This window comes from Phaethon aethereus, assembly GCF_964289735.1.
Source record: "Phaethon aethereus genome assembly, chromosome: 1".
Taxonomy (NCBI): domain Eukaryota; kingdom Metazoa; phylum Chordata; class Aves; order Phaethontiformes; family Phaethontidae; genus Phaethon; species Phaethon aethereus.
Genome location: NC_138575.1, coordinates 23870751 through 23895722, shown reverse-complemented (window position 1 = coordinate 23895722; position 24972 = coordinate 23870751). Strand labels below are relative to the sequence as shown.

At 39.4% G+C, this 24972-nt stretch overlaps 1 protein-coding gene across 1 annotated transcript in view; it reads right to left on the bottom strand.

The window, feature by feature from the left end:
* Positions 1–24972, bottom strand: part of GRM8 (glutamate metabotropic receptor 8) — a gene marked incomplete at both ends in the record, with an annotated part of 360871 nt that overhangs the window by 299544 nt on the left and 36355 nt on the right. Inside the window, one exon of the mRNA XM_082011400.1 lies at positions 2618–2834. Within this exon, the coding sequence (XP_081867526.1) occupies positions 2618–2834 (217 nt within the window). The remainder of the gene's footprint in view (positions 1–2617; positions 2835–24972) is intronic.

The following is a 24972-nucleotide window of genomic DNA, read 5'->3' as shown; positions in this document are numbered from 1 at the left end:
TGATGGTCTTTGTTCTTGCTTGTGGAGTCTCCCACCTTTTGTGAAGTGAGGGTCGAAACCCTTACTGAGTCAAAATGAGGTTTCACAACTGCCAGGCAAATTGGAGGGTTACTCAAATTATTTTACAAATGGTATGCCCGTCTGCATGTTCCAGTAAAACACAAGGAATATAGGCAGGTTATAATTTACTATCATGTGCAGACCATTTTTTGAAGTAGTATTTTCTGACCAGTCTTTCTGTATTCCTCATTGTAGAGATCTTTCTTGCTGAAGCACAGTGCCTTGCATTTGTCTCTTAAATAGCATACTATTTTTTCAGACCATATCTTCAGTTTCTGACTCTAAGAATCTCTTCCAATACACTCCTAGTCCTTCTCAGCTTGGTCACCTCCAGATTTTACAGGCATAGCCTTCATTCCAAGCCCATCAGGACTAAACATGAAAATATTGCCAGTACCTGATCCAGCGCAGACACCTGCCAAATACCACACAACACATTCCTCCTTTTAAACAGAAACCATTGTTAATTAGTCTCTGAGCAAAGTTTTCTAAATATGTCTGCATCCAGCCTATGATATTTTCACTTAGGTTACAATTCCCAAATTTGCTTAGGAGAATACTGTATGCAACAGTTGAGATATCACTACTAAATTCAAAAGGCATGACATCAAGTGCTTCTTCTCAAGCTATAAAGCTGTTAGCCTGTCAAAGAAAATTATTAGATGGCTTTGATACTCTGTGTTCTTGACAATTCTGCACCGGCTATCCATCATGTCCCTGCAGTTACATATGATTTACCTGATTATTTATGTCACTATTTTTCTAGGAAAGTCTGTCCTGTCTCTCTTCTGCTTTCCTTCTTCAGAACCATTCAAGTCCCTGGTACCCACAATAGTTGGTAAGTTGCTATGAGCACAGAGGTTGCCAAAATCAAGTGCTCTAGTAGAGAACATAAGTCATAAGGGGGAAAGAAAAAAAAAAAATCAAACCACAAATCACCACTTTTTATGCTTCTTAGTATTACACACGTCCTATCATCTTTAGGACACCTATTCATGGTTTTAATTGCTTTGGATTAACAATCTTATTAATAATATTTATTTAATTAATCCTATTAGTATTAATTGTGTATCAAATGGCAATAGTCTTTTTTCATTCTAAGTTCAGTCAAGGTCCAACTGACACAAACTCAAGTCACTGTGATTATAACGAAATCACAGTAATTGTTCTTGCACCCATCTGAAGAACTCTCTTATTTCTGGAAATGGGAAATGGTAAAAAAAGTCCTGAGCACTTTATTTTATTTGTTTGCTTTCAGAGCTCAGCAGAACTAGCTGGTTGCAGATGGTTTCAAGAAAAATTGATTTCCAGCCAATGAACTACTCAGTGAATGTCTGGGGCAGCCAATCTATTCGCTGCTGTATTTGACACAATAGATAAACCATCTTTTTTAGATATGAACTGCAGAAGAATTATCCATGCCTTTGCTAACTCCAGATCAAACCATTATACTGTAGTCAGCCTTGGCTCTCCCGTGATAACACCTAGGATCTGACAGCGTTGATTAGAAGCTAGAAACAGAGTATTTATTAGTTAGCTGATGGAGCATATTATATACACCGATTCCCTAATGGCATGAATCGCTGTGTTTTTGTCTTACTGCCAAATTGTTGTGAGTAATCAGTAACCTTTATGGTTTATACATACCTGAAACACACATGCACCTTCCTATAGGATTCAGATGGCCTCTGTATTTACATACGGTTATTGAAAATGGAAGACAGTATTATATTTTCTCACAAAAGCTGACTTGAAAGAACCAGAGTTCATATGTACATGCCCTGAAAGTCAAATCCAGTAGATTAACCCAGGCTTTCTGAGGAAGGACAGGAAGGCTGTTTGCAATTTTTTTTTTTTTAAAGGATATTATTTTGGGTTATTTAACACTTTACTTAGTGAAAGACAAATTCTGACCTCTTTCAAACCACCTACTACTCATTATCTTATTCCTTGGTTTCCAAAACCTACTGCTCCTGAGAAACAGCCATTTTTTCAGGCCAGAAATAACTATGGTATTAAAAAAAAAAAAAAAACCACCAAGATCAAAGGGACTTAAATATCCTTCTCATAATATCATCTGTATTTATACAGCACATTTCATCCTGAAGGAAAAACAACATGGGTGTGTCTTTGTACTTCACAGATTTTTTGTTCTTGTTTTTTTTCAAATTCAACAAAATTAAAAACTCTAGATTTCTCAGTGCTGGAACACGGAAAATGAGGTCTCATTGGATTATGATTTTCCTAAGCTAAGTCAATTGCATCTCCTCAAATCTGGCTGTAATTCAGCTGGTGGTTGCTTTTTGCCCCTAACTCATCAAGAAGTTTCCCTTTCCAAAAGGGGCAAGGGATGTATGTTTTGCGTCTCTCAGGAGCTCTTTTTAAATTACTGCCAGAACTGCCACCTTGGCAGACATGTGAGCAACAAAATCATGCATAAAACCTTCCACTTGAGTCCAGGTAACACGCCCGCAGGAGTTCTGATCACACTGCAGAGCTCGGCAATGCTCTCCGACCCGGCAGCTATAAATACAAAGCTTGATAAACATACACTCACCAATTTCTCTGGAGATCTGGGTGAACGCCTCCACGCCACTCTCTCCATAGTTGCCTTCAGAAGCCAGTGTCGAGACGTAGTTCCAGCCAAGGGCCGTCACGATGTCAACCATGGCCTGTGCTTGGTAGGAGTCCGGTGGCACCACTCGAGAGAAGAAGTCATACCTGGTGTTATCGCTCAGTTCTGGAGCTGTAGATGCATAGCTGATTTGAGGTATCTGCAGACAGAATGACAAGTCATTCAAGCCCATCAAATACCATTTTACACTATATACTTGTATGTTTGAAAGGCTTAAAATAGATTATGCACAGGCATTGAGCAGACCTGAATATCTTGTTCTAATTAAATCAACTGATCAGAAAACATCTCAGATTTTGCAAAATGTCAGTCAAGTCTTATTGTATAACACTCTCACCAAGAACTAACGCATTCTGCTTTTCTCCAGGTGTCATGGTCTTGACACGTAAGGGTAACAACTTTGGTTTTGATCCTGGTTCTGATAGGAACAGGTGAAGAAAAAAAAGATGACAGAAAGAGGTATTCTCCCTATTACTGTGGAAGATGAAAAGGTCAGTTTTGATGGCTGATTCTTAAAAATGCTACACTTAAATTTGATGAGTAAACTGTAGATTATTTCCATGTAATTGTTTATTTATGTATGTGCATGTATGCTTTCCCATTTTATTTCTATTTTTCAAGCTTTCCCTGTCATAGATTTTTCATTTTCCAGTTTTAATATAGTATTGTGCATGATTTAAGAATATGGAGACTATGTAGTTACTACCAAAAGCTATCTGATGAAAAGACACCTAAAAAAATTACCTGCATACATATAGAGAAGCAGAAAGGCTACAAGGATGGTAATCTTTGTAGAAACCACCTCAATATTCTTTGTGTAGAAACAAACAAAAGTCACTAAATAATAAATTACTATATTCACAGGAAAAAAAAAAGAATCTAGGGTGATTTCCTATTAACTCTTATGTTAAATAAATGATTTAACAACATCCAGAAGAAACTACAAAATAATTGAATATTGGTTACAGGCAGAGTGTTTTGGTGCAAAAAGTTTAATTATCATTTATGCTAACTTAAATGGGAATTGTTTTCTCATTTGAAATGGTAAAACTGACTAAATAGTCACTAGCTTGAAATTAAAGACGCTTCAAATATTGCATTTGTAATCTATATTAATAATAGGTGCTTAATTCACATCTTACAAAACATAAAATAGTCTTCAAGAAAGCAATCTGAACCGAGTTCCTAAATTGATTCTGTTGAGAGTTGAATTTAGTAGTCCCAGATAATAGGTGATCTGGTAAATGCTCACTGTCACATTAGATGCTATAGTAGAAGGTTTCGGTGCAAGCCTTAGGTCCTGTACAGTGCTTCCTCATCAGCACAATCTAAGAAAAAAGGGATTTGAGGGAAATATAAGGGATTCAAAGAGTCTGGTCATTAACCATAGCTGTAAAGACAGCATAGACTCTTGCAGCCTGAAAAAACAGCTGATAGCCTAAGGGATGGCAAAATCATTTCTCAGTCAGAAGCAAACAAATAAACTCTTATGTATCTTGGCTATATTCTTCTTTAAGATATTTTCCATTCATGGAAACGCCTCAGAATAAACAATCTGAAATGTTTTAATAATAACAACCAGAGAGAACAGAAAAAAAGGAAAGGGAGGACCACAGAAAAAGTTAAAGGTTGTATCTCATGGAAAACAGTATTCCTAACACAGCAAAGATCCACCAAGTAAAAGTAAAGGATAAGATTTCCTTACAAAACTTGCCTTGTACAAATTCCCTTTCTTTCAGAAAATGTTTGAAACATCTTCGTCTCTTTACAGACAAGAGATTTTGGCCTCTAATACCACAATTATGTGCATTTAGAGCACATATCATTCCCTTTCCAAATTTGCCCCTTTCTAAACCAGTCATCTTTTTCCCGATGGAAAAAAAAAGAGACAACCTCTGTGATTTTACTCATTTTGCTCCTTGGTGTGCTGTTTCACAAATACTATGGCGCTGCTGCTTTGCTCAAAGTTATTTCACAAATAATGTTCATAAAATCAACACCATTAAGAGATCTTTTAGGCAGACACTTTGTCATTGAAAATCTTGAAACCTAGACCACGGAGTTCTGTCCATTAACTTTCTCAGTTCCTGTTCTCTTCAGGCATGAGATGAATAACAAATCCTAGATATGCGTTTGTAAGAGAGTTGTTGGTTCAACACAGCAGTGAGATGTTTCAGATCAATAGAGATACTCTGTGTATGATGAATATCACTTATTTGGGGCCTTGGAAAATGCAGAGAAGAGATGTTTCTTTCCTACTTTTCAACTCTCTGTGGTTCAGCTTTCTTCCCTAGAGTTATCAGAAATAACAGTGAAGAAAATAGAAAATAAATAGAGTCCAAACCCAATACCCTGAAATCATTGAGCACACCTAGTAGGCTTAAATCACCAGTGTTTTATAACTTCCACCAACTATTCACTAGCATGAAAGAACAATATGCCATGCAGCAGTAGGGAGGAAGACACTGTCTAAATAGCAAGCCATCCCTAAGTTTTGAGAAAACTGGTTCATGCAACGAACTATGTAGTTATTTTCCTTATTTCTTTTTGTGTACAACCCTCATGGTTACAGACCATACTTTGCATTCAAGAATTTTCTCCCCAAAACTGCAGATCTCCCACCTAGAAAAATCTCCTGGATTACTTTCTGTGAAACCATTTTATGCAAAATTGGCATAAGGACAAATTGTTAGGATTTAATGGTTCAATAATCCATGAATGAAAAATGTATACATTAAAATGTAACAACTTCAATTATGGACTGCAGGTTTAATAAACCATTTTACATGTCCCCCAGTACATTTTACAAGATAGAGCATAATGCTGCCTAAGCAAGAGAACTGTTATGCTCTATCAATTCAGTAATATGTGTTTTTAAAACTCTCTAAATACAGACAGTAGTTATACTTTGTTTCACTTTCCCTTGAGACACAAATTTGCATTTTGAAAGAGGCTTGTAAAGGGGTTTTATATTTCTCATTCTAGATTCTTCAATCTAAATTTTCAAATTTAAATACAATATGTATAACATTTACATTGTATTTAAGTGCTATATACACTATTAATAGCATATTTCCTTTTCTTTGGGGGGAAAAAACAGAAAAAAACAATGCATTATATAACCACATTTGAATCGGTTGTCACACAACAACTGCCACACTCACTGACAATGGCTATAAGCATTCGTGTTTGAATGTTCACCAATATTTTTTTTTGTTGTTCTTTCCTACCCTGTGGTTTGGCCACTGCTTCCCATTAACCTATAATCTGCTGATAAACTCTCAACTTCTAGTGGGTAACAGACTTGAACTCTGAAATTATTATACAGAGGAATTCATAGAAGCCTTATTTCAATTACGTTTTTAAGCTTGATTTTTCTATTAAATGTTTAAAAACAAACATTTTTAGTGTGGTCCTTTGAAATAATGCGCAGTTTTAGTTATGTACTGGTCTTAATCCTGGTGCATACTGAACTACAGCTGAAACTACAATCAATCCCTCAGTCCTTTAATCTAAGTCAGTGGTGGCTTCATCTTATTCTATTATCCAGTCACTGGCATCAGAAAATGATTCTGCACGCTTAAAAAAATAAAACTAATTGGAACAAAAAAAAAAAAAAAGAGAAAGAAAACAATTCCTGATAACTAAGTGTCGTGGTTTAGCCCCAGCCAGCAACTAAGCCCCACGCAGCCGCTCACTCACTCCCCCACGGTGGGACAGGGGAGAGAATCGGAAGAGTAAAAGTGAGGAAACTCGTGGGTTGAGATAAAGACAGTTTAATAAGTAAAGCAAAAGCTGCGCACGCAAGCAAAGCAAAACAAGGAATTTGTTCACCACTCCCCATGGGCAGGCAGGTGTTCAGCCATCTCCAGGGAAGCAGGGCTCCGTCAAGCGTAATGGTTTCTTGGGAAGACAGACGCCATCACTCCGAACGTCCCTCCAACCCTTCCTTATTCTTTGTCCCAGCTTTATATACTGAGCATGACGTTATATGGTATGGAATATCTCTTTGGCCAGCCTGGGTCAGCTGTCCCAGCTGTGTCCCCTCCCAGCTCCCCGTGCACCCCCAGCCTGCTCACTGCAGACCAGCACGAGAAGCTGGACTGTCCTTGACTGCTTAGCAACAACTCAAAACATCAGCACCTTATCAACATTTTTTCATCCCAGATCCAAAACATAGCCTCACGCTAGCTTCTATGAAGAAAATTAACTCTACCCTGGCTGAAACCAGGACACTAAGTAGAGCAGCTAATCCTTCAAGATACATTCAAGCCAAAACCAGCAGTCAAGAATAGTCACTGGTTTTCCTGAATCTTTTTGTATACATCTCCTAGCTGATTTAAAACCTGTCTCTAAAGATTTCCCCTTCCCAGATTAGAGAAGATGGACTGGTTGCTTTCAGAACCAACTGTCCACAAAGCATGACTGTGGCAGCACTTCAAGGGGGGAACAATATCCGTACAAGATATCCACCCAGCATTACTACAGAAGGACAGACTCCTGCCTGATGGAGAAGGTGTAAGCAGAAGTGCCAAAGGCAGCTAGCGTAACTTCTCATTTATTCCAGCCTAGTGGTAAAACCACTTTTTGTCCCTCATACACTGAGAATAAAAGCCCCCCACCACTCCCAAACCCAGGACTATTCACAGGGAAGCGTTACCCTGGATCTGTTTGGTGGGTCCAGTGCTGGGATCTAAACCCCAAAACATAGAGTTGCTGCACTGAAGACAGCAGAGGAAACAACGTTTGCCCGTACAGTAAAGTGTCTTCACCACATCAGGCAGCTCTTAGTATGCCTTCTCTTCAAAGACAAGCTGTCCAAGTTTTGGACAGAAGTTCACTAAAACCTTTTTTATTGAGGTTTCAAATCCATTTGCATGCTACATTTGTCAATGTAAAGTATCAGCTGGCCATTTCAAATGCCATCTTCCTTTACACAGCCTTTCAGCTGAAAGCATGATTTAGGAGCAGAGTAGCAGACAATGAAATGAGCTAAGTTCATAAGAAAAAAGACCCGAGAAAGGAATCACCAGTAATTTTGAACATTATAGATTATGAGTTACACTCACAGCAGTAACTGTGCTGTACAGTCACCCAAAGTAATGGGCTTAAATCACTCACACCTTCAGTTTCACTACCCACTCAGTCCTATCACTACTAACTTTAACATACTAACTAGCATTTTATTTCCCTTTTCCATTCCCTCATCACTGAGCAGTCTTTCTTTTTTTTTTTTTGAGGAATACTAGCAATAGTACATTAAAAATAGTAATAATTCTAGCTAACAAACAAGTCAATAAATTTCAGTTTAATGATTGCTCAATATCAACAGACATTTTACCATCAACTAACCAAGCTTGCAAAGGAGTAAAAGTGCTTGAAATGAAATTTGACTGTGGAAACACATTTTCAACTTGATGATTTTTTTGAATTTTAAGTGTCTATCATTAATCATTAATGGTCCTCTTTTTTCAAGATTTTTATTCCCTCTTCTGTACAGCAAGAAAGCGTTCTTTGAGAGTACAAAAAAATCACAGCAGTGAAATGAATCCTCGGAGCCCAGATATTGAACAGTTGCTGGATGAGAACTGAGGTCAATATATTTTAGCTATTAGTCACCTTTGTAAATTGTCATCAGTCAGAGCATCATCTTAGCCTGCTTTCACTTCTGAAAAACGTGTCAGCCTGCACCAGAGTAATGCTAAAGTCATTCATGGTAGACATTCAAGATTCAAAAGATTTTGATGAGGCTTAATAACATCTTACACTATACCAAACAAGATCTTTTTTTGTTACTAACTGTAAGCGGAGGTGAAATGCACCCTGAAACTGCCCATTTCTCTCCACTGACTCTAAAGGGAGCCTAGGAGATTAATTCAACTGTTATATGCACGTTATGTAGAACAATACTGTAAACAGCTACATGTCATGTCTTCCGCTGAATCTCACAATCCCACTCATTTTGGCTACACACGACTCTTAAGACATCTGTGCACAGCTAATGATCAACTTCCTTCTGCGATGTCTTCATCTTTCCATCTATGACAAAAACTGAATAGGTCAGCCATGCCATCACTAGGGACCTCGTTTCATTCATTTTCAGTATAAATCAACGTGAAATCACCCTGGGAAGATATAATACATTAAGACTCAGTAATGCCTTTGGAGATGTGAGATGCCGCGTTCAGTGATCAGAGCCGTTGAGCAGGGTTGCACCTCGTCAGCTCCACTGGCTACAAACCACCTCTGCTAGAGCTGATGTTGTGGAAAAGTTTCAGCACACAAAGTTTTCCAGTTCAGCCTCTTTCCACGGATTTTACCGTGAAGAGGACTGATCTGTGACGATATATTTTGCCAGTAGATGTATACATGTACTCACTTATATTAGAAATGTGTAATTCTAAACTATATTTATTTAGAGGTATACACTTGATGATCTCTCTGTATGTTAAAGACACTCAACCATAGTATTTATCGTGTGTCCAGAAACATATCTTGTTCAGGAATTACCACAGATTTCCACCCCCCACAAAAAAATAAATGTTTGTATCAGCTAGAGCAAAAGGAAAAAAACAAAAAAACAGGTATGCTTTTCATCTAGATTAATACAATTTTTTCATCTAGATTAATACAATTTAAAATGCATTTAGTTCAAACAAGCTCAGTAGAATTTAAAACCTTTGGAGAGGGAAAGAATAAATGTATAAACGGAAAGTTGCCATTAGCTGATTTCTTACAAGGCAGGAATATTTTTAAATCCATTTGAATTATTCCAAGTCATTCTATTTGCAGTAAATATCATAGCAGTTCTTGTCAAGGGTGTTTGTGATTCATACACCTAATGATGAGGAGCTAATGATAAGGTCATTTCAAATCTTTTCAAAGTTCCTTTTATGTTTGTATGGGTTTTGTGCAAAGATATGGTCTTTGTGATAAAATCCAACATAGTTATTGCTATTTTTTCCCCTGCAAACACAGAGACAGAAGTAATCCATCACACCTAAATGTTTCTGAGCTGGGATGGGTAAATTATTTTACTCTTTCTTTTCACTTCCTATTACTCTTTCACTGGCTTTACTTTACTTCTGTTGCCATCAGTTACCTTCTGAAGACATATTCCTGAGCAGAATAAATCTTCAATGAGCTGCACTGATCTTTTCATGAGAAAAGGACATAGCTGAGGATCAATGCAGCATGGTTCGTTGCCAACAAAATTATTTCTGCAAGCATCATAGGTTGTTCTGGTGTATGAAAAATTAGAGGTAGATGCAATTGCTAACCCAGTGGAAATATGAGTATAAAATCAAACATGCAAATACTCTTGCATTACTGATTTTCTCTTTTTTCCCTCAACTACAAACACAGTGATTACCTATCACACTTATTTCTGAGGTTATCTCTGGTGGTCAAATGGACTAGCAACTACAGTATTCTGAATAAACTGAACTACCCTAGAGAAAGTAGTTTTTTATAGTTAATACACATAATTGCATAGTATCGGATTACAGGCTGAAAAAATAGTAAAGCTTCATTGCATTGCATCCTATCCCCACCAGCCAGAAAATATCTTTCATAAAGTCTAACCAGACATGCTACAGCAAGCGTATTTCAGTTTGTGACTTGCTGTGTTGCCCTGGTAAAACAGGATGCGACAAAGGAGAAACGTGTATAATACGGAGTGTTTGAATGTGAGAAGTAGTTTCCTTCCAGTGGGTTGAAGTAGGTCAGGGACTCATTAGAAGTCATTACTTTTAATTATACACAAGGGATACTATAGAAGAAAAGAATAATAATAACAACATGATATCACAATCTCAAATCCCATAATAGATGTATCATCTACAAAACAAATTCACCACTCCAGAAAGTACGGGTCTCTGTGCTGTGTGATGCACTTTAGGGCAAAAACATTAAAAGGATATTTATGCATTACAAACATTTTTACCGCTGAAGCACATCTTGTCACACTGTGCATTGCTGCATAACTCCAGGAGAATGAGGATCCATCTAAGGACAGCTTGAACTGTCATCAATGTTCTGTGTGAGAGAGTCTATTGATAAGTGTTTAACAATGGCATTTTCTCAGTAAGGGAGCTCTATTCTGGTATTTCCACATCATTTTGTATCCTGAGGTTTGCCTCTCTGAAAACCAACTACGTTAAGCAGTTGCACATTAAATCATCCACCATCTGTAGGCAGTCTCTTTCTAAATATTTTAAACCCAGATGAGGTCCAGGCACCGAATGATAAGCTGAAGAAGCAACAGATCAAATGAGTAATATTCATACCGAGATCAAATCACAAGGAGAGGGGTTGCAGGGGGACCTTGAGCTTGGGAATGCCTGTTAGCTCTTCCTTTAAATTCTCTTATATTCTCCAATCAGCAGATCAAACGGGAAGCCAAGGATGGTCAGATTAGCTCTAGGGACTTCTTAAACTATTAAAATCCCTTTTCTACTTTTTGGGGTAACACACACTTAATTATGTGTATCAATATGTTAGACTTGTGTCAATCTCTGCTGACTACAGTGTGAAGTCTGATATTTCAAAGTTTTTTTAGCCCCGCTTTCCTCATTAGAGCTTGTCATGTCAGTGTCTGGAAATGTAATCTCTTTTGATGAGCTTGAGAAAAATATACAAAGTTGTGCATTACTTTTGCTCTGAATTAACAAAGCCAACTTTTGATTATTATTCAGTAGTAATAAATTTACCTAGTAGCTCATAAAGTATTCCTCAGTCCAAACTGGGTTTCCTTTACATTCATTTACTAATTAGTACCATAGAGAGCACAGCAGGCAACTTCAGAGACTCTTCCGTAGGGACATACAGTTGTCCACAGGAATTTTTCTGATTACAGAGACCATCACTATGGAAGAAAAGGATGCTTTCTACAGGATGCAAGATGGGTGCTCTGCTTAGTGGACAATTCTGATCTTTGCATTCACTTCTTAATGCTGCAAGGCCACTTCAGCTTACACCACTGGCTGAGCAGTAGTACTATCCTATTGCTACCCGTGCTGACAGATCAACATCTAGACACAAGTAACTGAAAAATACCATGAGGAGTAAAAGCAAATTTTGTATTGTTCACAGCTCTCTCCTCAGCTGGGGACAACATGAAGATACATAAATGGGGCTCAGATGGTCAGACAGATATGCCTAGTGCTTTCATGTGTTCCAGGGTATGCTGCCTACACTTCAGCTACGGCCCCAGGAAGCCCAGCCTTCCTGTAATCTGTTCGAGCCATGCTTATGACTCTGATACTTCATATCAGAATGCATTAAGGGAATCCCTATGATTCACCATAGCTAGGGATTCCTTCTGCAGCATAGGCAGTTTATATGGGATTATAAAGCATCATTTTGAATACATATATTACCAACTTGGAAGAAGAAAAATGAAAGGTAGCCCTTTTTTATGTGTTCAGATCATTTTTCTCCATTTCTTAAAACAATCAGATTTGGCAGTTAAACAATTTTACCTTGAGTTTTTAACGTTAAACATTATAAGTAAACATTAGCCAACTCCAAGCCATTTCCAAAAAGTTAAATGTTTCCTCTGCTACCACAATGAGATGGTAAGTCCAGTTGCTACTGGTAGAAAAGTTGAAGAAAGAAGCAAAACATTTTCTTCTACCCAGATATCCCTTTTCCTTCACACCTGGTTTCTCTACCTCTTCTCACTCCTTCCTCTCTTCTCAACCACAGTTTGACTGAAGTGAGAAGGTAGGCAATGTTTAGTTTCTAAGGAGCTCATTTAGGATTCTGAGTTCCAGCTCTGCTTCTCTCCTTCGGTAGCCTACGGTTCAGAGATACTCAGTGTTTCTACTTGGCCTAGCAGTGAGGTCAAAGGGGAACTCCTCTTCTGTGAAGTAAGGCTGGACAGGGTCACTCCTCACTCTCATCTACTGAGTAAGACTTCCTTCCCCATAACAGGCATTTTTGCTCTCTGATTGCATTGGGAACACATCCACAAAGTCAGCAAAAGCAATATTTGATGTAGGGAAAAAAGCCTATATTGGATGAGCATTTCACTTCATTTCTGAAAATTCTCCTTTTCTCTGTTTTTATTCATTGCAATTTAAGCACAAATCAGTTTACTGTTATCACCACCATACAGCCTTGTTTGAGTGCTAGCCTTACCTTTCCTGGGTAGTGTCATGGAGATTTCCTCCCTAGCTGTGACTCTCCAATATCTCTAAGCTTATATATCCCAATACCGATGATATATAAGTCCTTTTGAAGGTTTTTAAAAGTCCTCCTCAGTTAGCTTGATCCTCTAAGTCTGGTACCACCATGAACATCCTACTTCAGCCGCTCGGCAGGATGCTGAAAGAAGAGGGTCTGAGGAGCTTTCAATAAGCTCAAAAAGCTCCACCACTCTTTTCTGCCCCCTTCCCCCATTTCAGCAATCCCAGTAACAACCCATATTTCTGACAGGACGTCAAGAGTCAGAGGCAGAACTTGCTGACAAGCACTTCCCGTTGCCCGAGAAGCAGCTTCTTGCCTGCCTAGACACCTACAGTGCACCTTTGCCACGCAGCGCAGCCGGGCAGTGCTTAGGCAGGCAGCCAAGGGAACCTTGGCCCCAGGGCTCCATACAAACCTTTGCTTTCACCTAAAGGGGGTGAAAATGCTCATGTCAGCCCCCGACATATTTCACAGAATTCAGTGCCTTTATTTGGGTACAACAAGAAATCAATCGGTCCTGCTTTAACCAAATATTGGGAACCTTTATACACTTCAGCTGTTAAAGATTTTTCCTTTGACTGATGCAAAACACCTCTTTTTATGAACCCAGCTTTAGTATGGATCTTTTTAAGAGAACCCCATGTTTACGAGACAAGGTTTCAGTCTGCAGCTACTGTATGCAGTGCGTTGGTGCACTGATCAGTAGTCTTCGGGAATCTCCTTTTGTGTACTGCGCGCAAATGATTTGTATTAGGAACTAGAGTACCACTGTACCACTTCTGAATACCATAGCAGCTTTTGATGAGTCAACATCTTTTATTTTGATAGTGCCCTCCCTCAGTCTGTTGCTGCATATGTTAAAAGATCCCATCAAAAGCAAAATTACACTAAACTAGATTTAAAAGTGTCAAGTGCATTGAAAAAACATTGGAGACATCAAAAGCCTGAGTGGATGCTCCTGATGACAAGTGGTGTGGGAATTCCAGCCTGTGCTGAGCCTGATACAATTCCATTTCTATCTACTTATCGAAATTGCTTCACAAATATATTTCTGCATATCAGTGTCACCTATCCACTTCCAGGCACTGGAAGAGTTGGTTTAAAATTGCCAACTGAGAGAAATCAACATATTTTTCCATGGAATATCAATGTCATCTACATCTCTCTCAAAAAAAAAAAAAACCAAAAAAAACAAACAACCAACCCACACAACTTTGAAGCATTTGGTTTTGATGTCTTTAGTGTCTTCTCTTTCACAGTTCGTAGATCTTACTTTTTAATCATAAAGGCAACAAAGCACTGAGGTTTATTGGAACAGAATTTGCAGGCTCTGTCTGGCACATGGGCTGCCTATGTAACATATGGTAAAGTTAAACACCTTGGAATGGGATTCACATGATACTTCCTGAGCTAGCAAGTAGGAAATACCAAGCAAGACATGTGTCCAAGATACCATTTCTTTGTTTTAGGTGGAAACAAAACTGCAGTTAATAACCCAAAGTCATCTTCCACACATATGACCGGTTCACACTTCTCTTCTAAAAACAAGTCTGGAGAGAGGACAATATTGCCATCTCTATTTTATGATGAAAAGCTAGTTGCCACGGAGCCCACATTTATACAGTTACATATTCATTCTTAGTTGGGAACCCTTCTTTTGTGTAGGGCTGATGACCTCCCTCAAGTCCCTTTCCTCTAGGTTAGAAACCAATACAGAAAAGGTTATAGCAAAAGCCAAAGCGTGAAACATGGTTCTTATGTCACCTTCAGCATGTACACAGCCTGAACTAGATTCCCCAAGGGATTACTCTAGCACTGAGACCCTGGCCAGACTGAGATGGGGAGGACTCTCGCACCCTCCCATGGCAGCAGGAACCTGTGTGGATGAGTTGCATAAAGCTGGAGAACAAACAAGCGCAGCAGACATAATTGCACAGCTCTGCACTGTATCTGAGATGGGACAGGTCCCAGAGTCTGGTCTTCACTCCTTGAGGTACGTTTGACAATGAATAAAATATTATTTGCCAAACATGTAGGCAATAAGCTAACTGCCAAGGTGGCACCCTCATTGGGAAATGCAGTCACAAAACTGTAAACGTTAAGAGAAATTTATTGGCCAAAATTAGACACCAGAAGCTTCACAGATCCAAGAGCATCTTTACAGACTGAGATGTCTAAGTGCCACTTTAGGCACATAAGAGGGTTGTGTGAGGTCTTATTTCATCTGTGCTAGGTAGTCCAAATATACCTCTTCAGATTTATGAAAACAATTAAGGGGTCCAGTTGTATTATGCAGTTTCCAAATGAACCTGTAAATCTTCCATGCCAGATTTCTAAAGAATTGCAATTTCATTCCCTATTAGGATAAGGGAAATTTCTGCCTGACAGAATTCCCCGTAGAATTGAATGAAGTTATTTTCTATACGTTTGTATGTCAGAGTCTTATCTGTTATTTCCTAGCATTTTTCCCTGAACACTTTGTAATATATATCCTTTCCACTCACTCAATTTGGCTAAGCCAGCAATTAAAAATTTTTTACTCAAGAGAGAGAAAAATTTTGGGTTTATATACACAAGTGTCACAGTCAGACCAGTACCAAAAAAAAAAAAAGTGAATCATTTCAAATACACTTCTCCATATACAGAGGAGAGTTTTGTACAGAATACATAAAAGAGTAGAAACAGAGCTCCTGCCAGTGCCTGTGCTGGTGGCCGGCAGTCCCAGATTCCCGCTACCATCTCGAGTGTCCAAGCGAAGGGCACCTTCGAGGCCAGCTCACCCTTTGCACAGCCTGGTGGACACAAGCCTCAGGGCCAGAGTCTCCACAGCCCCTTCTGTCCTGCAGTCAACTGCAGAGCAAAACCTGATTTTCAGATGCGCAGTTGGCTGCAGAAACCCAGGCCCTCGCGTCCGGCGCTTTGCCTCGCTAGCCAACACGCGGGGAGACTGTAGGCGAGAACTGAGCGCGGTTGCTCGCCCCGGCACAGCCTCGCGGGAGGCAGAGCGTGGCTGTACCCCGAGAATGAAGTCCCTCTCTGAGCTTCTGCGACTCAGGTGGGGTGCGAGGGCTGCGGCCCCTCCGTTCAGTCCTGTGGGATCACAGCCGAGGAGATCCTGCCCACAGCGAGAGAGATCCTCGGCACCGCGCTCCGCTGGGCCAGAGCGCGTGGAGCGTCTGACGACTGCATCCACAGAGAGAGGACAGCATTTCTGGGACACTTCGCTTTCCTTCTAGTCAGGGAGACATCAACAAGAAGGAGATGCTAAGCGCACAGGTAGTACCATCGCTTTAAGGCCTATGGATTAAGTTATAGGGACACAAAAAAGCTCAGCAAATATTGGTAGCTGGCTAGACAGGAGATGATTTAAATCTTTGCACGAGAGCTAGGCCAGCCACACTATACCATCACTTTTCCTGCTCCCACACCAGGACTGCTCACTTCAAACTGCAAACTACTGATATTATTAGTGGTATTTTCTCAATTTTTCCTAAAGGCAAAGAAACATACAGAAAAACCCTCTTCAGACCTCTGTTTCACGGTTTGGATGAATGCATGTCACACAATACAGAAAGAGATGCCAAGAAGCCTTTCTGTACGGAAATTACTGGGTTGTCCCCATGCTACCATTTCACCATAGATGCTGGAAATCTCAGCTCTACAGAACAAACTTCCAGAAGGATAATTAACAATCAGGCTTTCATGTGATGTGAGCATCAGCCTCTCCTTACCATAATTCTTGAAGCTATAAAACAAAACTAATGCATATTTCCTTTGTTCCCTAAACTGACTACTCAGAAAACATGAGGCTCAAGCCCCAGACTGTAAGTTCACTATCCAAGTGCTTATTAAGGTCAAGAAAACTTTTCACAGATATGGAATTTTACCTGAAAGCAGCAGATGAAGAATCAGAATCAAACATGATCAGAAAAGTGATCTTCTCACACACACCTTGTTTAAAACTTCCATATAAACGCCCACACATACTCAAGAAATAAGAAGCACTTGAGATTCTTCTAACACTGCATCAATTTCCACATCTTATCTCACTTTAGCTCATACCTGCTGCAGAAATGAAATCTAAGAAAAAAAATTAACATGCTCAAACCTACCAATTAATTATAAATTCCAGATGTAGAGTCAGAATGGGTTAATTTGTTTTATCTGTTTAAAACACAAAAAGCAGCAAGTTAAATACTGCACTCTCAAAATGTGAAAAATATGTTACCCTTTTTATTGATTGTAAACATTCAATCTAGAGAACAGTTGGAATGTAGAGTCTGGAATACTGGGTTTGATTAGTCAACAGATGCTCTACAGAGTCAAAACTTACTTACTCCCTGAGTTTTGAATTTTATTGTTAACTCAAACAATAACAAAATAGAAACTTAAGCTTTTTTTCCCTTCAACCAACCACATCAGCAGCAGCTCTCTAAAAACTATCATCTCTGCTCTAATACTTGATTATATCTGCTTCAGGGAAAGTTTCTTGTATCTCAGATAATTTCCACCTGCTTGTATGAGTCACCTGTTAGTACAGCTGCTTCTTAATGCTAGTGCCTTGCAGCTGAGATAAGAGTGCATTCAACTACTAAAGATTGGGAGGTGATTTGATAGTCTAATGCATTAATTTCTTCCACTGACAGAAAACTTATTTCCTGTATAAATAAATTTGTGACATGATCCAGTAGCTAAAATGAGCAAAGTAAAAAATTAGAACTAGAAATAAGATATTTAATGCTGAAAGCAACAAATAACTGGAAAACTGTGCTGGACTCTTTATATTTCTTTGTATCTAGTGTAAGATAGCAGAGTACAGAGCCCAGACTTCAGACCAGCAGGCTTCAACTTATTCAGGAAACTGCTGGGTGTGATCCTATGGCAGCTCTGAAAAGTAAAGGAGTTCAGGGAAGCTGGTGGGTCTTTCAGCCAGCATTCTACAAATGCAAGAGCAATCCGTCCCAATATTTAGGAAGACAGGCAAGCTTATCAGAAGTTGTGCATGACTGAGCAGGGAACTTATGGTTTAGTGACATTAAAAGGCAATATACAGTAGGAGGATGCAGGGACCGAGTACAGGAATTTAAAAATATTGCTTGGGCAGGCAGGGATGGTGTCAGAAAAGCCAAAGCTCACCTAGACTAGAAGGGATATCAAAAGCAGCAAAAATTGCTTATACCAATACTTTCAGAGCAAAATGCTGAACAAGGACAATGTGGCCTCATTGCTCAATGGGGTGGGTGATTTAGTAGCAACAGACAGAGATAAGGCAAAGATACTTGATGCCGTCTTTTCTCCAGTCTTCACCAACAAGGTTTCTCAGGCCTCTCTGCTTAGTGAAATGGTTCACAGAAGAAAACAACTTGCGGTGGATGAGACTCAAGTCAGGGATTACTTGAGATAAATCATCCTGTGCACACCCATGGACTCTGTTGGGCTGCAGCCAAAGGTTCTGAGAGAACTGGTCAATATCCTTACAAAATCACTCTCTACCACTTTTGAAAGGTCATGGAGACTGGGAGAGGTGCGCCATGACAGGAAGAAAGCAAATGTTGCACCCCAGCTTCAAAAAAAAGCAAAAAAAAAGGATCTAGGTCCAGATTGGCCTCACCTCAGTCCCTGGAAAAATCATGGAGCAAATCTTCTTGGATTACATCTCTGGACACATGAAGAAGATGATGACTGGAAGCAGTCAGCACGGATTTACCAAGGGCAAATTGTGCCTGGCCACCCTAATTGCTCTCTACAATATAGTGACTGGGTTGGTGGTCGAGGAGAGAGCAGGGAATGCCATTAACCTTGACTTTAGCTTTCAACACTGGCTCCCACAGTATTCTTGTATCCGATCTTGTATTTACAATCTGGTGGTGAACTAAAGACGTAAAAATCCAGTTGGACGATCAGGAGAGGGTCATGATTAAAGGGCCATACCCCATCTGGAGGCTAGTAACAAGTTGACTACCACAGGGATCTATCCTGGGACTCATCTCATTTAACATTTTTACCAGTGACCTGCAGGTCATTGAGACGATAGAGTGCACTCTCATCAAGTTTTCAGATTACACCAAACTGGGGGAAACAGTGGGTATGCTGCAGGGCAGGGTGGTCATATAAAGGGACCTAGACAGGCTTGAGGAACAGGCCAACAGGATCCTCATGAAATTCAACAACGACAAACAGAAATCCCTGCACCTAGGAAGGAAGAGCTCCTTGTAGCGATACAGGTGGGGATGAATGGTAAGAAGCTCTCTGGAAAAGGCCTTGGGGGCTCTGGAAGACAGCAGCATGAGCCAGCAGTACCCTGGCAGCAAAGAGGTGCAGCAGCATCCTGGGCTGTAGCAACAGGAGCAGTAGATCAAGGGAAGGGATTATCACCCTCCATTCATCACTTGTTAGACCTCATTTGGAATACTGTGAGAAGTTTTGAATCCCCGCTACAAGACGGATATAGATAAACCAGACCAAGTTCAGCAAAGGGTTACCATCATGGTTGGGAGCTGAGGCTCTTGCCCTGTGAGGAGATGATGAGGGAGATGGCATTTTTCAGCTTGGAACAAAGTTGGATCAAGAGGAACTGAACAGCCCTCCAGCATCAGAAGATGCAGCCAGACTCCACAGCCATGCATGGTGGCAGGGTGAAAGACAACAGGCAAAAGTTGAAACAAGAAAGGTTCAGACTGATATGAGGATAAACTTTTTCACCATAAGGATACACAGGCAAGGCAACAGGCTGCCCAGAGGGTCTCTCTCCATTCTTGGGGTTTACAAGACCTGATAAAGACCTGAGCAACTGAACTGATCTCATAGATGACCTTGCTTTGAGCAGGAGGCTGATTCATCCCCTCTTACTGGTGACAGGACTGAGCTTTGAGTTGTCCTCAGTGCTCTCTGTAGTTCATGAAGAGAGACAGGAACCTCCACTGGGTAATTTGCATGTAAATGGACTGATAAACCTCTACTGGAGACCTGTTTGTCTCCAGTGACTGCAGAGAGAGCTTAGATTAAAGTCACAGCCTCAACCATATTCAGATATCTTTCTGTGTACCAAAGAACCAGCAAATATTTGTCTCAAATCTTGTTTAAATTTAGAATTTAAATGGAAGTATGCATTATCTGACCTAATTTTAGTCCTTCTGTGCATCCTGACAGAGGAAAGTAAATATAACACAATCATTGCAAACATGTAAGATGCTAAACCTGTACAGATTTTGTTGCTACCTTAGGAATTGCACTTGTACAGTCGGTGTTGGGGTTACTTTCTCTAAGACTTCCCATGGGGAAAGAAGCTATATTAAATTTCATTCAGCAAGTCATGAAAATTATAAAGGACATTTACAAAATATTGCTGAACCTTAAAAAGCAAACAGACATGAAAGATTTCATAGTAAATAAAGAGATTTCCAACTGTATGGGCAAGCAACAGCAGAAAACGGGGAATTTGTATTGAACTAAGACAAAAACTCCCACGATTTCTTAAATTATGTATATATGCATATGCACAGAGTGTGGGAATAGACCACAGCAAGAACTGAGGTCCAGTTCCTGTTGGTAAGGGAATCCATTCCATTCTGCAGCAGCTCCAGTGGTACCCCTCACTAGCAAAATGCCAAGGAATTTCTTGGCTCCTCATACATCCTGATTTTGATCTCATAATATGGGCAGGGAATAAGGTAAGGCACGTGTACACCTGTCTGCTAAGGTCCAGTTTCCAGAGGTGTGTGGTGTTCTCACATGAGGGGCACCACTAGCCCTAAAGACCACCAGGAAAGTGAAAGATGTCTTCCAAGTCTTCCTTCTCTTTTTCTTATACAGAAATTACACCTTACGGAGAATGACACTCTTCACCATCTAGAAAACTCAACATATTTTAGCAACATGCTGTTAGTGTATTTGTGGAAAAAAAAAAATTTAAAATTGAAGCACACATCAGTCCATCAACCAGCTAAAAAGGTCAATTTCACATCAGCAAAGAGATTAAAAACCTTATCTGTATTTCTGCCCTTTCCACATCATTTTGAAGATGTTCTTGTGAAAAATGTCCATCTCATCTAATCAATTTCTTTTTCTTAAATACAGCTACATTCCAATGGTCTTGGAACATTTTATTAATTTTTATGAACATTTACCTCTTCCTCCAGAATACATTGTTTCAGATTTATATTGCTTTCCAACCTCAGCCTTTACAACTACTGCTCCAGCACAAGTGCCACTTCAGTTCTAGTCTCCCCAACACAATGAGCCTTTCTTGTGCTGTGAGTCCCAGACCAAAATAAAAGCTCTGTGGCTAAGTCATTGTGAAAATAAATAAGGGGACTGGTTGCTAAATCTTTCTGAAGGTAAGAAAGAACATTTACTTTTTATCATGCTTACCATCTATAAAGCAAGAATACTTTGTCATTAAGATATAATGCTCCCTTTGCCCATTATCCATCTTTCAGGAATGATAGAACTCCGCATTACCAAAATGGTCTTAATTTTGTCCAAGAATAAACATTTTGAAAAACTACTTTAAGAAATCCCTAGTCATTATAATTAGAAATCAAATTTCTGTCATTTCTTTAATAAAGCAACACATTAAGTATGCTACAAATAAATCAAATAAATTACCATTTTTAATTAGGCATAACAAACAATTAAACAGATGACATTTAAAATTAATTTCTTCTACTGGAGGGAGCATGATTTAAATCGGTGCTGAGCCCAGCACTCTCCTTGTGGATATTCCTTCAAATGCAGTGACATTCAAAACCATCATAACATTTTCAGAGACAAGTCTCTTTCCATTTTTCAGTATTTGAGGTTTCACTTTTAAGCCAGGTTTTTTTCAATTACCAAACTTCCCTAGAAATGCTTCATGTCTTAAAGTTTTTGCTCAGCTCCATAGTATGTATGTAATTGCTGAACAGCTGCACAGTCATACCAACCACTGATAAAAAGGCATTACAAACTTCTAAGCAAATCATATTTATAATGCATAACATTCAAGGGCAAAGAAAATCAGTAGTACTTCAAGGCAAACTTCTGAAAATAGGGCAAGAGCATCTTGGGAAGGCTGATGGTAAACGCTGCGCAGCAATGAAAAGATGCAGCTGTCTAAAACATAACTCCCGTACAGCACACTGAAAAGAGAATTACCTTTTTGACTGCACTTTGTCTCCCAAATTAAAGCATTAACTACAGCTAACTGCTTCAGAGACTGGAGTAAAAACTCTTAGGAGTCCAGTGCAGCAAAGAGTAGATACCTCTAGGAGGTACCCAGTTCTGAGCACACGGGCTGTCTCCCTGCCTCCATATATTTAAATACCTCAAAGATTACACCCTGTGAGATATTTCAGGTGATTCAGAAGGCACAAAGGAGATGCTCTATTTCCTGCTCTGAAAGCTTTTCCTTAATTCTTCATTTGTAATGGTGTGAGTGAGTCTGTTGAAATCAGTGGAGTAAGGCACTGTAAACCCAGCCAGCAAGGGAATCCAGCAGGTGGGCATTTCACTTGCAAGCTTTACTTAGTAATTGTCATCACACACATACACATTTTCCGCAAAAGCATCAAATGCTAAAAACAGAGCAAAGGCATTTCATACTCACTAAAAGGTGACAAATGAGTTTTTAGAGACCGCAAACTACAATAGAACATTTCACCCAGAAGATTATTTTCACGAAAAATAGGAAGCCCAAAATGAGAACATGAATTTCATTTTTGTTCTGTTGCCTGAGAGAATTAAATGTAGAATGGTATCTTCCTGCTTGGACTGTATGTGTGATTCCTCAGCAGAAATGAGTGCTATGTGTGTGCATTGAGGGTAGGACAATTCTGGGGCTCTATATGCAATCTGGAGTGTGAGAAGGCAGAAGTGGGTTTGCTCTAAATGAAAGAAGTGGGAAGCTGAAATGGCCATTTTTGTAGCTAGCACATCGCTAGAAACCTGAAATTGAAGAGCTAGTTGGCAAAACCTATTTGTGACATATGTTACATCGGTCAGTTTATATATAAAATAAACTATAGTTAGTGTCTTTTTTATATATATAAAAAAAATCATACCAAAAAAGAAAATGTTTTTAAACATTAAAATTGTGACATAAATAAGTCTTTGTGCTTGGGCAAAAGCCTCCGGGGAGCAATTCTACAGACAAGCCCCTGCACAGAAAATGCTTCCAGGGAATGCCTCCCCAGACAAATCTCCTGCTAAGCAGAACGCCTCTGGCAAAATGCTTTTGGTAAAATGCTTCTGAAAGATGATGACTCTCTTGACAAAACCGGTGCTCGCTCTCTCTGAGAGTGCCCAAAGCCAGGCTTTCACCGCTGCGAGGAGCAGCCCGTCAGTGAGATGAGCCCTGCTCCTCACTCTCTGCACCAATAAAAGTAAAAACTGGAACCAAACTGCTGTCTGTATCTCAATGAGTATAAAGCCAGAGATTTCCAGAATCCCAGTTGTTACACATATTTGCGCTTTCATCAGGTACTGGTGACAAATAACCATCAGAAGGAAGGGATTCACATGTGATAGAGATACTGGCTGAAAATCATACTGTGGTTATGCAAAACAGTCCTCATCAGCCAATCCGAGTGCAAGGATTTGCGTATGTGGTTACAAATGTGCAGGAATGCATGTGTAACTTTGGGCTCTGCCTGCCTGAGAGACTGCTTCTCCTGTGGAGTACCTACTTAAGTGAAAAATCCTGAAGTTACACTGGCACTGAAATTTTCTCGTCTTTTTCACATTCCTTGCATGATCTGGCATGAGTATAGCTGTTAAGATATTCTTGTGCCAAAGAAATCTTAAATCATATACTCACAACAAAAAAGATTACTGCAGTTTCCCTCTTCCTCACTAATCTGTTTATTCTCTCGCTGTCCTCTTGCTGCAGCTACATCCCTTGAGGGGAGTTTTTCAGTCCCTACGGACACTACATAAGAGTGAAAATGCAAAAAGTAGGAAGTCGCTATATTTACTGTAACACAGAATGAGGAGATGAGAGCACACAGATAAACGTGCTGTACAGAATTCAGAAAGCATCATGGTTTAAGTGGATCAGTCATGTTTCAGGCATACTGCTATAGCTAAAACACGGGAGCCATGCTTTTTGCATTTTTAGGGCGTAGAAAACAAACAGCAATCTTCAAGCTATAGTAACAATTTCCCCTATAGTGGATTGCTTACCTCTTCAGGTCACTATGGTATGAAGACCCTTACAACAATAACACTAGCTTTTTGGCACCACAGTGAGGGGGAGTATGAATTAACAAAAGATTAAGCATTTTTAAGACTTTTCTACCTAAAATGATTCTATTTCAGTTTATTGCTCAATCTGAATATTTTTGATACATCTAATTTTCTGCAGGTAAGAGTGAAAATGTTGATACAATCTGATAGCCTGGAATATCTTGTCACATCACAGTGTAGACTGTAGGCCACATCCTGTTCTTCTAAATCCTACCTGAGCTAGAATGCAAGTGTATGAACTCAACCTATACCTCCAACAGCAATCCATCCCTCCTACCTGTGTGCATAATCCTTTAAATACTTTTGTGCTTGCCTAAAAGTTCCTTTGGTGTCTAAATATTTGAGTTGGGATTGGGGGCTATCTGGAAGCTACATGTGTTTATAAGCACAGGAAGTCCTTAATGGATCTGGAAAGCTTCCCATGATCAGAGTTTTAGTAAAACTATACACTGCCATTAAAAAGTTTGATTCAGTAAGTCATCAATTTCAAACAAAAAAAGCCAATGTTCATCACAAAATTCCAGACAAGCAGTAGTTGCTAGTATCCAAATGTTGATATGGTACTCATTTTATTTTTATGGGGCTTTTTATTATTATTCTGTAGCAAGTGAATAATTTGTCAATCAAAATAAAATTACAGTCAATTTCAGTCTGTGGTGCTCACTCAAACCAGCTATCTAATTAGACATAGTCAACGTTATGACTCATAAACTAATGAGATCTCCCTTTTTGATTCTTTCAAAAAGGAATAGGGATTAACTCACTTGAGAAACCATTTTCCCACTTTGAACATTAGACCATAGTAATCACGAGAGCAAAAGCAATCTATTAAAAGGGTGTATTCCATATGTATTGTATAAACT